The 16,680-nt window shown below is 35.1% G+C and overlaps 1 protein-coding gene across 18 annotated transcripts in view; it reads right to left on the bottom strand.

The window, feature by feature from the left end:
• Positions 1–16,680, bottom strand: part of AKAP9 (A-kinase anchoring protein 9) — a 206,743-nt gene that overhangs the window by 49,619 nt on the left and 140,444 nt on the right. For 14 of the 18 annotated variants that reach the window (XM_077164310.1, XM_077116955.1, XM_077140571.1 and 11 more), the window contains 6 exons: positions 16,277–16,489; positions 15,277–15,315; positions 13,606–13,838; positions 12,583–12,702; positions 3,928–4,104; positions 3,218–3,322 (listed from right to left, as the gene is read on the bottom strand). In XM_077164310.1, coding sequence (XP_077020425.1) covers positions 3,218–3,322; positions 3,928–4,104; positions 12,583–12,702; positions 13,606–13,838; positions 15,277–15,315; positions 16,277–16,489 — 887 coding nt within the window. The remainder of the gene's footprint in view (positions 1–3,217; positions 3,323–3,927; positions 4,105–12,582; positions 12,703–13,605; positions 13,839–15,276; positions 15,316–16,276; positions 16,490–16,680) is intronic. The other 4 variants (XM_077110708.1, XM_077146910.1, XM_077128881.1 and 1 more) reach the window with 1 other exon arrangement.

A 16,680-nucleotide genomic window follows, 5' to 3' on the forward strand; every position in this document is an offset into this window, starting at 1 on the left:
CTTCTGAACCTAGAGAGTTTATCTCTGGAGCCTTATATTCTTAACTATCATTCATCCTGCTGCTAATAACTAACGTCAAGACTTATATTTAAAAATTTCTCTATAACACTGGTCTTAAACTCAGTACACACATTTGAAATATATTTAGTGGTTGTGTATACATCATTATCAGGTTAGTTTGTTGAAAATTATGGTGATTATATCTTCTTCAAAGTTATCTCATCTAATAGTATTTACACCTATTCCTATCTTAAAAACACTTTTGATGACAAGGTATTATTTTAACATCAACTAAGACGCAGAATTTTCCATTCAAAATTGCTGTCCTACCTCACCTGACATTTACTTCCTATTTTGATTTTAACAATTATGGTCAAATTCTTAGCTCTGTGGCCTAAAGTCTTGTGATTCAAAGTGTGGTCTGTAGAGCACTTTTGAGAGTCAGAATCTCAAGCTCCATCCCAGATTCATTGAATCTGTAATCTGTAAGGTGTCTTCTAGTTTAGCATTTTAACTAGATGCTGAAGTGATTCATATGCACACTGAATTTTGAGATGTACTGTTCTAAAGCACTAATATTCCTATTATAAGTAGCTGAACTTGAGGCATCATGTCAGAGACTTTAATCCCCCCAAATGTCACCACAGTGCATGGTTCCTTTTACTCAGAGAGACTCAAATTTCAGCCCCAGGCTGTCTTATTAATACTTAACTTATAATAATCAAATACCAGAATAACATTAAAGTCAAGATTTAAAAATAGTGACTACTAGCTATTGGTTTTAATCTTATTTAATTTTTCTACCAGTTGATAAGCTGTTCTACCAGTTGATAGACTGTTTGGAGTCACGTTAATTTGCACCTATTTGTGATGTTCATTTTAAAAATGCTTTTGCCATTTTTACATGTGTATATATCTTCTTAATTAGTAGAGTCATTGAAGCTGGGTGCTGATTTTACAACTGGACAGCAATGTTCTACACACAGTAAAAGCTCAATTACTGTAGAATGACATTCTTTGATGCTTCTCGCCAATGAGGCAGAACATGCTTGCATGCTTACCTTTAGCAGTATAGTATCATATGAACTCTTGAGTCAGAGAAATCTGGCTGGAATTCTTGCTCAATTTTTTACTGTGTGACCATAAGCAAGTTAGTGACTCAACCCCTCTTAAGACCTGTTTACTCATCTGCAAAATGGGTAACAATAGAGCCTATCCCCAAGGAGAGTACAGTAATTAAATGAAACTAGGCATTTATAATAGTTAGCAATTTCTAGGAAATGTTCCTCAATAATGTAAACCATAATTATTTATTATCCCCATCCATAAACTAGACCTCATGAGTTCTGTAAAGAACAAACACCGACTGAAAGCATTTTTTAAAATAAATACTTCACTTCTATTTCACTCCACATTATTTCTCTTTACTTAGAGCCTGAAACTCATATTCTTTTAACATTTTCATCTCTTCTTATTCACCCTGCATTTCTAAACATTCTATAAAAACATTTTATACAAATTTAGGCTATAGGAGTGGTGGAAAACATCTCAGATATGACACATACGGATGTCTTATTTCTAGACTCTATCAGATATCTAAAAATATTTGCCTAGCACAGGAGATAATGTTTACTTTCCTGCCTCTCAGTGTCCACGGATTAAGTTACAGGTGAATGAGTGGGTTCTGAGAGAGTACTTGCCACTGCAATTAAAAACTAGAAGGTGAGGGCAGGCCACGGTGGCTCAGTGGCAGAGTTCTCAGCTGCCATTCAGAGACCCGGGTTTGATTCCCGGTGCCTGCCCATGCAAAAAGAAAAAAAAGTGAAAAATTAGAAGATGAGTTAGCTATGAGGTTAGCCATTTACTTATTCAACATTTCTGACCCCATCTCCTTTTATGCAAAAACTAGGAATTGGTTAATGGGTATTATGCTACATAAGGTCTCTTCTAGTTCCAAACGACTATGATTTCAAGTAAAGGATAGAAGTTATTACATATTTAATTCACGAAATTAAGCTGTCAGAAGCATTAACTTCAAATTCAAAGGATAAAAAATACAGAATTAGTAAGCTAAATCAACTACCTACAACCAACTATCATTATTTTGGGGTTAAACATTGGCATTCCATCTTTTATAGAGGGCACATAATCTCTCTGATTACTTAGTTTAAGGTAAATCTTTAAATGTTCATTCTTTTCAAACACACAGAAGTGGTTAAATAGAAACAGAAGAACTGGAAAAAAATCTGCACACAAAACAACCTATAAGAGTCTCTCAGACAAATATTATTTGATGGTGAGAAAATGATTCTCATAGAGGTGATCATTTCCTACTACAGTTATTTATATAAATCACCTTTTTCCTCCTCTAAACTATAAGTTCTCTGAGCTGTAATTGTAGTTGATGTCAAAATCACTGCAGTATTTACAAAGAACTTTATTAACACAACTATACTGATTAGGCTCATTAAATATTTGTTAAAATACATTGTCTGCTCAGAAAATTATACAAGAAGAGACAAAAGTAGAATCTGAAAATTTTAAACATGTTAAATGATATGATATATAGCTAGAGAATGTTGAGTATGATATGCTTTTTATTAAATTATAAGAAGACAGATTTAAGTAACAATTTCAAGAAGTTGAAATTACTACTGCTTAAAATTGGATTTTTTTTGGAAGGGAAGGAGTAGAAAAACAAAGGAGAACTTTATCTTATTATTTTATAACTAATCTTTTACTTTAAAATCATGTATAGGATATTGTAAAACACCATCTTCATCTCCCAGAAGAGTAGAGCATTAAAAAACAGTAACAAAATAACTTCAAAGCAAAGCAGCAATAATTCAGTGCCCACAGAATGGTTAGGAAAAAAGAGAGATACTGTCTTTTGTCTTAACACTTCTATATATCATCACTTTCTTATCATTCAATTCATAACTGTCAAATTAACTTTCTGTTTCTCCTTCTAAACTATTTCCACCTTCAAGGCAATATACTGTTAGCCCCTCCATCTGAAACACTCTTACCTCATATCAACATAGTTATCTGTTCACCTGTTTGTTGTCTTCAAAGTCAATTTTGGGAGATGAGCTAAGAAACAGGCTAAGCTTTGGTTTCAGACCACAAATTCCATTCCGTTCAAAAGATATTTTCAAGGTAAACTGATTTAAAATAATTCAAATCACATTTTACCATTTAAAAATACATTTCTTACCTCTTTTTCCTTTCTGTCTATGGCATCTCGCTCAGCCTGCAACTGTACTTCCAGGGACAGTTCTGTTTTAGTTTCCACAGCTCCAAACTGTTTTCGTTCCTCTACCTTTAAACATATAAGAATTTTCTCAATTTTTTAAAAGTTAAATCCTTATTATCCATTTGAATTGGGGATATAGCAATATTACATCTCCAATTAAATAGTCTACTATTAGGTTATAACCAAGAAGTTACAGATACTCCGTTTTGAATGCATTTGATATAAATTAGAACAGGAATGTTTGACACTTAGAATTCATTCCTCAAGTAAAATGAAGGTACTCTCCCATTAGCCCTTCACCCAGCTTCTCTATCCTACTCTTTTCTTTCATCCATTCATTTGTGCTTTCTGCTGTATCACAGTGATCACTATCAACAGTTTCTAGTCTGGGATAAAGCATCGACCTAAACTGGTGGTACCCATTATCTTTTTCACTTGGTTATTATTTTCTAATCACAACTTTACCGATGATTAAAATTCTTCTGGTTTAATTAATCTTCCTGTATTAGGTATGCAAATAACATTCAAAAATAAGAGTAAACAGAAATGGTTTTGATATTAACACTAGACATAAATACACTATAATAAAATCAACAAAAAGTCATCAGCAATTTTAAAAAGCAATGTACATTAAAACACTTGGTAAAGTTAATGGAAAGAATATGTCACACCTTTTGAAAAGTATCTGCACTAATGAGTAAAGCTTGCTCCAGCTCCCTTACTCTGAACTCCAGTTTCTCAATTTCTTCATTTCGTTCTTGTATATCCCTCTGAAGCTGCTCTTTGGACAGTAAAAGCTCACTGCACTTGTCGGTTTTTTCTTTCAAATGATTTGTTAGCTGTTCAACCTGAAAACATAAGAAGCAAAAAAAAATTTTTTAATATTTCAGCAAACAAATAACTATACAACATATACATACATACCTCAAAAAGTATTTTTATATGCTACGCTAATTATGTTTTTTTTTTTTTTTTAAAGAGAGAGGGAGGAAAGGAAGGAAAGACAGAGAAGGAAGGAAGGATGGAAGGAAGGGAAACATTTTTAAACATTTTCTTGTTTTATTATATTTTGTTTTGTTTGTTTGTTTTTTACATGGGCTGGGGCCGGGAATCGAACCGGGGTCCTCCGGCACGGCAGGCAAGCACTCTTGCCCGCTGAGCCACCGCGGCCCGCCCGCTAATTATGTTTTTGATAAGGATAGCAACTGTTATCTCCAACCAAGGTGACATTTTCTGAACTGAAAAAAAACTAAGCAGTAATAAAAGAGAAGTAATACTGTTTTAACTGAATCCTTTAAAAAAAGTGTTTTCTGCTAAGACTAAGCCTTTCTCCACCTAGGTGGAAGGGGAAAAAGCATTTCAAAATAACTCTAAATTACAAACCCTCCTGGCACAAAGTACTAAGATCTAATAAAGATGACGAATTTGTGAGGCCTACTTACATTCTCACGTGAGATAAATGACAGAAAATCTTTCATGGGTTATATTTTTCATTACACAAATGCTATAATCAATACATATTATAATACAATGGCGGTGAACGTTGTAAAGATGAGAGTGGATGGGTTGCTTTGCTATAGCTACTCTGCAAGCTTTCTTAATGTACACATTCCACGAGCCCAGAATAGAGATGAAAATCTGGGGTGGTAAGAGAAATCTGTAGGTGCAGATAGATAAAATTTTCCTAAGTGATTCTGATATGAAGGTCCCTTCAAATGTATGATTCTGTGATGGAAGAACAAAAAACATAGTTAATGAAATGAATTCTCATCAAGTAAGGGGGAAAAACTTACTAAAAAAAGAAATGTGATCAAACGAAAAAAGTAATTCTACGTTATTTCAGTGAGATAAATTCAGTAAGATAAAATTCAGCGAGATAAATTAAGGAAATCATTTTTAAATGGCAATTATTCCCTGCAATGTTAAAAAAGACATCAAGCTACCAGTTATTACAGGCTTAAGGATTACAGTGATAAAACTACCAAGGAGAAACTTTAACAATAATCGGTGACTGATATTTGAAGGAAGTTTGAAAGAAAAGGCAACAAAGCTGTTACAACAAAATGGTATGATAACACAATTATAATTAGATGTTTTTTTAATTTAGAGAAAATCAGAAGCTGGGTAATCAGATCTAGCAAGGTATAAGGAAACAAGAAATGAATCACAATGTTTATGGAGAAAATTGAGCATATAGGTTCTTACTAGTTTCTCTTTCAGGCAGGTCGAACCTTTCATATATAAGAACACTATATAAGAATAAATGACAGTCTAAGCTCTAGCACTTTAATAATATTCTGCTGAGTTTCAACAAACATACGACTATTTTCGAAAAGATGAAAACATGTTAGGAATAACACTACAATACAATATTACAAATTACAATTACAAAGTCAGTGGATTGATGACTATTTTACTGCTCTAGTAGACAAAGGTGTTCTATGTCAGATTATTTCTGTTCAATAAGAATACAGAAGACATAATATTTTACTATAGTTAGGCATTTTATACTTCTTTCAAATTCTTTTAAGGAAAGGAAATGCAGCAAACTACATGGAAATTTTATATAAAATCTTTAGGTTTTTTTTTTTTTCCAGAAATAGTAATATTTAACATTTAAGTGTTCAATTAAGTGTGTCAGACTATAATACTCCTAAAAGTATAATATTGCCTGTTAAGGCAGTGCAAGATGATTGCATAAGGAGGTGTAGAATTAAGTTATTCCTCTAGAGCAGCTAGTAAATAGCCAGAAACTGTCTGAAACAACTCTGTTGGGGCATCCATGACTAGACACACATCACACAGCAGTCTGGAACAGGTGTAAGGGCTGAGACCACAGCACAGAAGTGTAAGTAAAGCCCCAAATTGTGGAGACTAGTGCCCCTCCATGACTGGAGCAGCAGGCTGTGTTGTAGATTCTTTCCTGTGGGGAAAATAAAAAAGCAGTCTCTACTAGGAGCAAGGGAAGCTAACTCAATCAACCTTCAAATGTGGTTTTAATGAACAAATCTGGACTGCTGAATACAACTCCAAGCACAGATAAACCCAGAGCAAGCAAGAAAGGAACCCTGAGGTCTCTCTTGACAGAGAGGAGCTGAGGTAGAAGGTAAAACAAACAAACAAAGTAAAAAAACAGAGGGTTTTGGAGTTGGCCAAGCTCAGAAAAGGGACACAGAGAGCTGGATACCAACTCTGGCTCTTCACTGATGAACCTTAGGGGCTAGAGACTGGTTCTGAAAAGGGATTTTTTTTTTTTAATTATTCAAAGTAGCTCATTTGAGAAAGCCTCAGGCAATTTCAGTTGTCAACACCGACCCAGGCAAGAGTGGAGTTAGAGAGCTCTGAGAGACAAATAACTAGTCAAATGAAGGTTAATTCCCTAGAGGGCATCTTCCCCAAGAAAAGGGAGGGGGCAGGTCCAGCTCAAGTGGCAGCTCTCATTTAGAAAATCCAGGGGTTAGGAAACAGAAACAGCTTAAGCAGGTCTTCTACCTCAGCCTCTGTCTGAACCACACCTGTGTCAGTGACAGAATCTGCTGAGAATTAAACATTTCACACCATTTCACATCAGTGGCGATGGCTGACAAGCACCATCTGTTGGGCAGGACAGGGAGAGTACAACAGTCAAGAGAGTTCATAGGAAAGTCTGACAACCTGCAAGGTCTCATCCTCAGGGAACCTGATACTGATTACGCCCTCCTCTTGAGACCTGAGCCTGTCTCGCTGGGAAAATCTGATTGGGGTTGATCATATCTGGGGAGACCCTCTTCAAAATAAATTCCATGTAAGCAGAGCAAGAAGCAGAAAAACAAGAGCTGAAAAATTCTGATCAGTTAAACAAAAGTTATACTAGAGTTCTAGAGTAAGCTGAACTGAACTGGATGCCAAAGAAAAGAAAGAAAACAAAGCCAACCAATCAAAAAACCCTAGGTAAAAGAGTGAAAACCACCTCCAGAACAAACTAATCAAGGAAATCAGATACTTGGAAAGGAGTGTCAAGTTCAGGAGAACAATGAATCATACTCATATGGTATGAGTATAGTATGGCCCAAAGGAACAAGCAACACTGCAAACGAGATACAGGATTTGAAACAACTAACTAAAGATGTTCAAACAAACATGTTATATCAAATCTAAAATGAAATCAATGAGTTGAGAGAAGATATGGCAAAAGAGATGAAGGACATAAAGAAGACATTGGGAGACCATAAAGAAGAACTTGAAAGTTTGAAAAAACAAATGGCAGAACTTATAGGAATGAAAGGCACAACAGAAGAGATGAAAACACAATGGAGACTTACAAAAGCAGATTTGAAGAAGCAGAAGAAAGGATTAGTGAACTACAGAACATGATACCTGAAATCCTACACACAAAAGAACAGATAGGGAAAAGAATGGAAAATATGAGCAGGGTCTTAGGGAATTGAATGATAACATGAAGCATACGAATATATGTGTTATGGGTGTTCCAGAAGGGGAAGAGAAGGGAAAAGGGGCAGAAAGAATAACGGAGGAGATAATCACTGGAAATTTCCCATCTCTTTTGAAAGACATAAAATTACAGATTTAAGAAGTACAGCGTATCCCCCCAAAAGAATAAATTTAAACAGACCTACTCTAAGAAGCTTATTAATCAGACTGTCAAATGTCAAAGACAAAGGGAATATTGATAGTAGCAGGAGAAAAGTGATCCATCACATACAAGGAAGCTTGATAATTCTATGTGTGAATTTCTCAGGAGAAACCATGGAAGTAAGAAGGCAGTGAGTGATATGATACATTTAAGATATTGAAAGAGAAAAACTGCTAACCAACAATTCTATATCCTGCAAAACTGTACTTCAAAAATCAGGAAGTTTAGGGTGGACAATGGTGGCGTAGTGGCAGAGTTCTTGCCTGCTATGCTGGAGACCCAGGTTCGAGTCCTGGTGCCTGCCCATGTTAAAAAAAAAAAAAAGAGGGAGTTGAAAATATTTTCAGACAGTCAATGAGAGAGTTTGTAAATAAGAGACTAGCTCTAACAATTACTACTCAAGTGAACACCACAGGCAGATAGGAAAAGACAGGAGAGAGAGGTTTGGAGAAGATGGTAGAAATGAAGACTATCAGTAAGGGTATAGAATAAAGTACTTGCAACATGCAACAACATGGATAAATCCTGAGGACATTCTGTTGAATGACATTAGCCAGAATCAAAATGACAAATGCTGTATGGTCTCACTAATAGGAACCAATATTAATGAGTGAACTTTGAGAGCTAAAGCTGAGAACACAGGTTATTAGGAGATAGAAAAAGGGCAGACACTGGGCATTTGGTGCTGAAGGAGTAAAGAATGTTTAACAGGATTGGTTGAGAAGATCTAGAAATGGAAAGCAAAATACTGTGTGATGGTAGCACGATGTTATAAGTATAATGAACAAAGCTTAGTGTGAGTATGGTTGAAAGAGGAGGGCTAGGGGCAAGTATGACACCAGAAGGAAAGACAGAAGATAAAGACTGGGATTGTATAACTATAAAAGGGAGGGGTATGAGCTTCTTGGTGTTGTTGCTGTTGTTTCTCTTTTTTATTTTATTTTTTATTCTTCATTCTTTTATTTGTTTGTGGAAGAAAGAGAAATGTCCTCATATAAACTGTGGTAGTGAATGTGTAATTATATGATTATGCCAGGAATCATTAACTGTTTACTTAGGACAGATTACCATATAATCTGTCCTAAGTAAACAAAGGGCTGGAGAAAATGTGGAGAGAGAGATGAACCTATTCACTGCTGGCAGAAAGTAGAATGATACAGCCCCTCTAAGGAGGGCAGTGTTGTGGGTCCACAGGAGGCTAAGTATAAGGTTGCAATATGATCCTGCAACCCTGTTATTAGTTATATACCTGGAAGAAATGAAAGCAGGGGCAAGAATGGACATTTGTACACTGGTGTTTATGGGGCAGTATTTGCAATCTGCATGGATGGAGGTGGCATAAGGGTACATCAATTGATGAACACAAGGGTGAACTGTGGTGTATACATACAATGGAATACTGAGAAGCTGCAAGGAGGAACGAAGTTGCGTGGCATTCACTAGGTGAATGAACCTTGAGGCAGTATGTTGAGTGAAATAAGCCAGAAGCGAAAAGATAAATGTAATGCCTAATATGGACTAACCATATAATGTGCAAACTCTGAGAATTAAATTTGAGAGTGCAGATGATCCGGGGAGGGCTTACTGTAAAGGTTCCTAAACTGCAAGCTCTTATAGCAGCCCTATCGATTCCTGAGTTGTAATGATTATTTCTAAATTCTGAGATGTTGAGCTCTTTTGCATATAACCTGGTCATTCCCTGGAACTTCGGGTATCTACGTGACACCTGCAACTCAGAGCTAGAGTTCTACAGCTCTGAAAGTCAGCATTACTCCATATAGCAACTGTTCAAAAACTTGAAAAAGAGATCAGACTTCACAAAGATATGAATGAAGCTGATCTAGTTAGGAGTAACGTAAATCAGACTAATGGATGATACTGACTATGACTTAAAACTTCAACTTCAGTGTGAGACCAAAGGAAGAGATGTTTACTTGGTGCGCAATTTATATCTGTATTACACTATCTGATTTATCTTGTCTGGTCAGTTTATTCCATCACCATAATTACATGGAACTTTGAAAAGGGAATGACATCTCGTTGGTTTGTACCGGTTAGTCTCGTTGGTTTATACCGGTTAGTGTGCTGCCCTGATATACCCAGAGTAATTTGGGCAGAAAATAAAAAAGTATTTGCAAAGTTCCCTTGAGGGACTGGGGAGAAAGGTAGAAATACTAAACTCCCCCACCTGGGGAGTTCCTGATATTTTCACAAACACTGGGGACTACCAGTTTAATGCGCCAGCCTCTCAACCTTGGAGCTTGCCCTTAAGAAACTTACTCCTGCAAAGGAGAAGCTAAGCTTATTTATAATTATTCCTAAGAATAACCCCCAGAGAACATCTTCTGTTGCTCAGATATGGCCTCTTTCTCTAAGCCAACACAGCAGGTGAACTCACTGCCTTCCCCTATATTGGACATGATTCCCAGGGGTGTAATCTTCCAGGTAATGTGGGACAGGACTCCCCGGATGAGTTGGGACCTGGCATCGTGGAATTGAGAAAGGCTTTTTGACCAACACAGGAGAGAGAAATGAAACAAAATGAAGTTTCATTGGCTGAGAAATTTCAAATAGAGTAGAGAGAACATTCTGGAGGTTATTATTAAGCATTATATAGACATCCCTTTTTAGTTTCTAGTGTTTTAGAAGAACTAGAAGGGAATACTTAAACTGCTGAACTGTAATCCAGTAAGTCTATTCCTGAAGATGACTGTATAACTATATAGCTTTTACAGTATGACCATATGATTGTCAAAAACCTTATGACTGACACTCCCTTTATCTAGTGTATGGATAGATGAGTAAAAAAAACAAAGATAAAAAATACATAATATGGGCAATAAGGGGTATGGGGTATTTTGAGTGTTCTTTTTTATTTTATTTTTTATGTTTTTTTTTGAGTAATGAAAATATTCAAAAATTGTGATGAGTGCACAACTGTAAAATGATATTGTGAAGCACTGATTATGTACTTTGGAGGATTATATGGTATATGAATATATCTAAATAAAATTGCATTAAAAAAGTAGGTGCTACAAAAAAGAAGAAGAATAAAAAGTAGGTGCTATTACAATCTCAATTTTAGAAATGAGTACACAGAGATTTAGAGAGGTTAAGTAAATTAGTCATTTTTCACACCAGTAGCATATGGTATAGCTAAGATTCAAATTGGGACTGTCTTTCTCAAAGCATGATCTCTATCACTGTGATGAGTTACCTCTAACAATTTACAAATGGACTTTCCCTCATTTATATTTCATTATTTGATAAATAATGGAGTTCTGATTATGCTTCTATAACCTATGGGGAAAATGGACAGTTGGGCCAAATAAGTAGAAGCAGGGAGATTGGTTAAGAGGTTACCAAAATGATCTATACAAACAATAATGTTGGTTGGAATTTAGAGAGATGAATGAAGGTGGAAAGGCTGGAAAGACATAGTGTGCCCAGACCCACCAATATTTTGGAAGTGAGGTTTGAGAAAGAGTGGAATCAAGAATGAATTTTAGAAACAAGGAAGGCATACATGGAACAGAATTTACTGAGCTGAAGAAGGAATGTGTTTTATTCTTGTCTATTTGTGGTGGGGGTAGTTAGGAATCAAAAGCTCTTTTTCGTACATATTAGTTTGAAACCTTTAAGTGGGGATGAAGAGTAGGCAGTTGAATATTCTAGAACAGAACTAAAAAAATGTCAGGGCTGAAGATACAAATGTGGAATCATTTACAACTGATTGTCTGGGAAGAAAATTAGAGAAGAAAAGCAGGCCCAAGTCTTTTGATGCCTCACAATTTTGATTTAGGATAGAAGACAAGCTAAGACTAGAGAGAGGAGCCAGTGAAGTAGTTGTGTCACAGAAGCTAAGAGGAGAAAGGATTTTAAGAAGAAGGGTGCAATGAATGCTTCTGAGTGGTCATGTAAGTTGAAGACAGGGATGTGATTACTCTTGGTGACAGATTGGTCTTTTGAAAAACTGATTTCCCTCAAGATTAGAAAAGAGCTAATGTGGGGTAGCAGTTAAAAGACTGGATCCAAGTCGCAGCTGTTCCACTTCTAGGCAGTGGGACCCTGGGCAAGTCCCTTTCATTGTCTGAGTCTGTTTCTTTATCTGTAAAATGCCATATCAGCATGATGGGCTGGGTAACAACTCCAGAAACTCAGTACCTTAAAACCACAAGGTTTATTCTTTACTCACCCCACACATCTGTCACACATTGGCTCTGGGAGCCAGGCCAACTGGAGCTCTGCCATGTGGAGGGGTAAGCAGAGACTGAGGGACCCCACCAACATTCTAGTGCTCTGGCTGGGAAGTGGCCCACATCCCTTTCCCTCACATGGCCATGCCTAACTTCAAGAGGGCTGGGAGGTGAGAGAGAGGTGGAAATGACCACAAAAGTGGGTTCAATGAATCTCACTTCCTAGGGTTGTTGTAAAGATGCCAGTAAACGAAATGCAGGAGGTGAGCTTGATTAGTACACAAGTGATGTTCAGTACAGGGCAGAAGTGATTATTATACAAGCACGTCACTGGATCCACCAGCCCTCCTGGTCCTCTGTTTCCCCAACCCTCAAAAGATGAGTTTGATATAGATCAACATTTCCCAAACCTCAGCCACGCAGCCAGATCCAGCCAGGAAGAAAAAAAAAAAGTAAAAAAATTCCTATAAGGTAGGCAGTGTCAACAAAGTTTTTACCTCTCTAGTTTGATGTTCATTGATAGGCTGGAATCGAGGTACAACCTTAAGCTGATGTTCTAGCTTCTGTATTTCCTGCTGGAATACATCTCTCTCATGTTCTCGATCAATTGCTTGCTCCTGAAGTTTAGAAACAGTAACAACTGAAGAAACAATATTTTTCAAAGTTATTTTTCCTTTACTTCCCTTTTGTTACAGGTACAGTTTTATTTGAAAGGAAATAACTGGTAACCACAGAATACCATGAAGGTTTAGAAGGATAACATTTCTGCATGATGCATAGCCTATTTTGCTTTTTCCATAAACTTGGAAGTAACTAAATATTATTTAAAGTACAACAGTTCTTTTTAATTTAGGTAATGTCAAATATAAAATAAAAATCCTATTATCCTTAAAATGAATTTCACTTTTTGGAACAAAGGAAGAATTCTGTTAATCATTAAACAAAACAAATAAACCAATTATTTGGTAAATCAGTTTCTTTCATCCTAATCTAGGTTTTATATAAAAAAAATTATAATATATCTAAGAAAATGATTCTCAGATCTGAGAAGGGAACTTTGGGCTTAAATGAAACTCCAAAGAAGCACACCTGTGTGAAATGAGAGGCTTAGCCTCTTTTAGGAAGAGACTAGGAAGAGCATGAAAACTTGGGTTCCAGTCCCTTTCCCAAAGGGCACACTGCTACATTTTGTGCATATCTTCTGAGGGTGAAGCAGAGGTGGCCAATTAGCTCTAAGAATCCACACTTGTTCTGGTTATTGCTTAAAGTAAAGACTATGACAAGCTTTTTAATCCTGAATTTAGAAAGGTTAATTGGAAGGATTTATTTATAATATGGTATACTGCTTTCAATTCTGATATCTGGATAACAATTGCTGGAAGGTTTCATTGGAAAACTTTTTAAGCACAATCCAAAATATTTGACGTCAAGAGCCTCTTCATAATTTAAAATTCATAGATATAAAATGTACCAAGTAACATTCCTTTGAGATAATTGATATTAAAATTGAGAATACTTACATCCAAAAATTTTCTCATTTTTTCTAATTGCTTTTCCAGTGCTTGGTTCTGTTGTCTTAAATCCATTAGCTCAGCATTCTTTTCTTGTTCCAGCTCAATAAACTTACTGATTTGCTCCTCAACATCTATTTCTAGAGCTTTCACTTGTTTTTGAAGGTCCTCACGTACTTTTTCAGCTTGACACTGTACTTCTAGTTTTTCCTTCATCAGTTTCTCTGTTTCCTGTAATAATTCTGTTTACAAATACAAAAAATATACTAAATTAAATCCAATTAATGATGTTCTGATAGTGAAATCAACCCATAATTGTGCTTACATTTTAATTTCATGAAACAAAAGACCTGGGTATTAATTCAAACACAAATAAAAGTGGGCAAATTTTTTCTTATGAAAATATCCAAATATCTTAACATATTCCTACATAAGTAAGCAAGCTGGTATAAATTATAAAAAATTAACAGAGAAGGATATGTCCTGTCACTAAAAACAGTATTTTTATGAAAAGAGCATAGCAAATTACAAGTAAATGTTTTCACTGTGAGGAAAAGAACAAAGTCTAGTTAAATTATAGAATATAAGAAAAACTTACCATTCTATTGTAACCTCAGGCAAAAATCAATGAATTCCAAACCTATAAAGTCACTTTTATATGCATACACAATACACATGGAAATAAAATATTGTAAATCTTTAACCGAAGCCATTTACAGTATAGAAAAAGCAACTCAACTGCAATCAGAATTTCCTGTTAGTTTTATTCCTTATTAGATTCATATTCCTGAGTTGCTCTTACATGATACACATGTATGTGTATCAAGGGAAACTGATGAATATGAGAGGCAGTGAAGTGTAATGTAGTGCTTAAGAGCAGAGACTGTGAGTTCAAATCTAGCTCTGCCACTTATTTTGTATATGACACTCAACAGACTGTCTTCAGTTTCCTTAGATATGGAATGGGATAATAATAGTACCTATTTCTTAAGAGTTATTTGTGAGGATCAAGTGAGTTAATATATGTAAAGAAAAGCTCCTAGAATATGGTAAGCACTACATGTATTAGCTATTATTAATAATATCATAATAAAGTATACAGAGAAAAAGTAAAAAATTCTCTAATGTAGAAGACAGAAGACCCATGTTCCTAGAGTCTTTATACTAACTGGTCTGTCAAAAATTGTGCTCAGGACTAGGAATCTATAGAAAACAGCTTTCCTTTTAAACAATACTGATATTAGAGGTTAACATAAAAAATAAATCAACCAGAAAGTTTCTTTATTTACTAAATCTCATTGATCCTTTTGATACCATCATCTTATACCCTTCCAGATTTCAAAAAAGTATTTTGAAAATTCATAGGCTGCAACAGTTTAACATATTTGTTAAAGAAAAAAGTGTTTTAATAAACAAATACATTCTTTAAAATGCTGAAGAAGCTTTCTGCATAGATACAAGATGATGGTCATTATGAATCTAATTGTTAATTTTAAATAAAAACATGTACTTTTATTGTCAGAAAAGTTTTTGTTAAAGAGATAAAGTGTAAGTGTGAAACACAACAGCAAAATTGTAAAATTAGAAATATGTTAGTGGGTTGAAAATCCAAGGGTCACCCAATTTTTGGAGTTGTAAGTCTATCACCCAAAGATTGACCATGCAATTGCATAAACACACCTGCTCCAGGTGCTGCATCGACTGCAGCATCTACTCTTCCTATGAAAATAGAAAAAAGAAAAAAAAAAGCACAACAAAATGTGATAATTTACATGCCTTCTATTTCCTAACACAGGATAATGCACAGAGAAAACAGAAGGAGAATTAGAAGCAAAAGTTGAAACCATTAATTATTTTCCTTGGTAACAATTATGAGAAGTCGCAATATTTTCTTAAATATTCTATTGTATGAAATTTATACTTTCCATATTTAAAATTGCAGGCCTAAATCTGTGTTAAACTAATTTGAGCAATCAGATAGAACACTATTATTTAAAAAATGAATGTGGTATTTCTAAATTGATAACATGAAATTAGTGAAACTACACATTTATAATTTCAACTGCATTACGTAATATAGAACTAAGGACATGTAAAAGAGTAAAGCTCCATTACAAAATTGGAAATTTATTTAAATTTTTTACTTCTAAATGACCCATAACTATAAAATATTACCTCATTTCTCATTTCAGAAAAGAGTCAAGTCCATTTATGAGTAAAGTCCATTTACAATAGATTAAACTAGATACTGGCCTTCTACTAGCAGCCACTGACCTTTCAATCTACTCTACTTGCAAGGTTTAAATCTACCACTATCTGCTCACCCATCACAGTCCTCTTAGTAATTTAATCCAAGTATATATTTCTGCTCCTTCTCTGCTATTCAAAGAATCAAATTTTACAGAATTAAAAAAATACCACATTCTTGTGCTGCATCCTCTTGAGGCAGACTTGAGGATAAATGGTGAACAATTTTTCCCTGCTAACATACGTCAAAGGGAAAAGAAAATGAAAAACACCTCAATTCTACATGATTGCTAATAAGACATTGACTTAAAATGTAAATTATAAATTTTCAAGTCCTTATTTAAAATGTATGATAATGGCACTAAAAAAAGGAACAAAAAGCATTTAAGTAAAATACAAATAATCGGTCATATAAAGTCTGAAAAATACATACGTTGCTCAACTGGGCCTGCCTCTGCTTTCATAGCCTCCTTCTGTCTTGTCAGTAGTTCTCTTTCTTCTTGGATTTGCTGTCGCTCTGCCTCCAGTTCTTGTAATCTATTACCTGCACATAATAACTCCTGCTCAAGACGATCTATTATATCAGCTTTTTCCTGAATCTGTCTTACAAAAAGAGTTTTTTCATCTGCATAGCCATCAATGACACCTTTGAGATAAAATTAACAGGGAATCAGATCATTACTTATGTCAAATTTTACCATTAAGTGTAAATATAAACATAAAAGGTATATTGTTAGCAAAACTTTAAATCACTGCAACCCATTAAAAGTGTTGACTAAATTTGTTGCTAATGACAGCAGTAACTAATAGCCTTTAATATATTATGTTATATGCAGT

Source organism: Tamandua tetradactyla, chromosome 1, assembly GCF_023851605.1.
Source record: "Tamandua tetradactyla isolate mTamTet1 chromosome 1, mTamTet1.pri, whole genome shotgun sequence".
NCBI classification, from domain to species: Eukaryota; Metazoa; Chordata; class Mammalia; order Pilosa; family Myrmecophagidae; genus Tamandua; species Tamandua tetradactyla.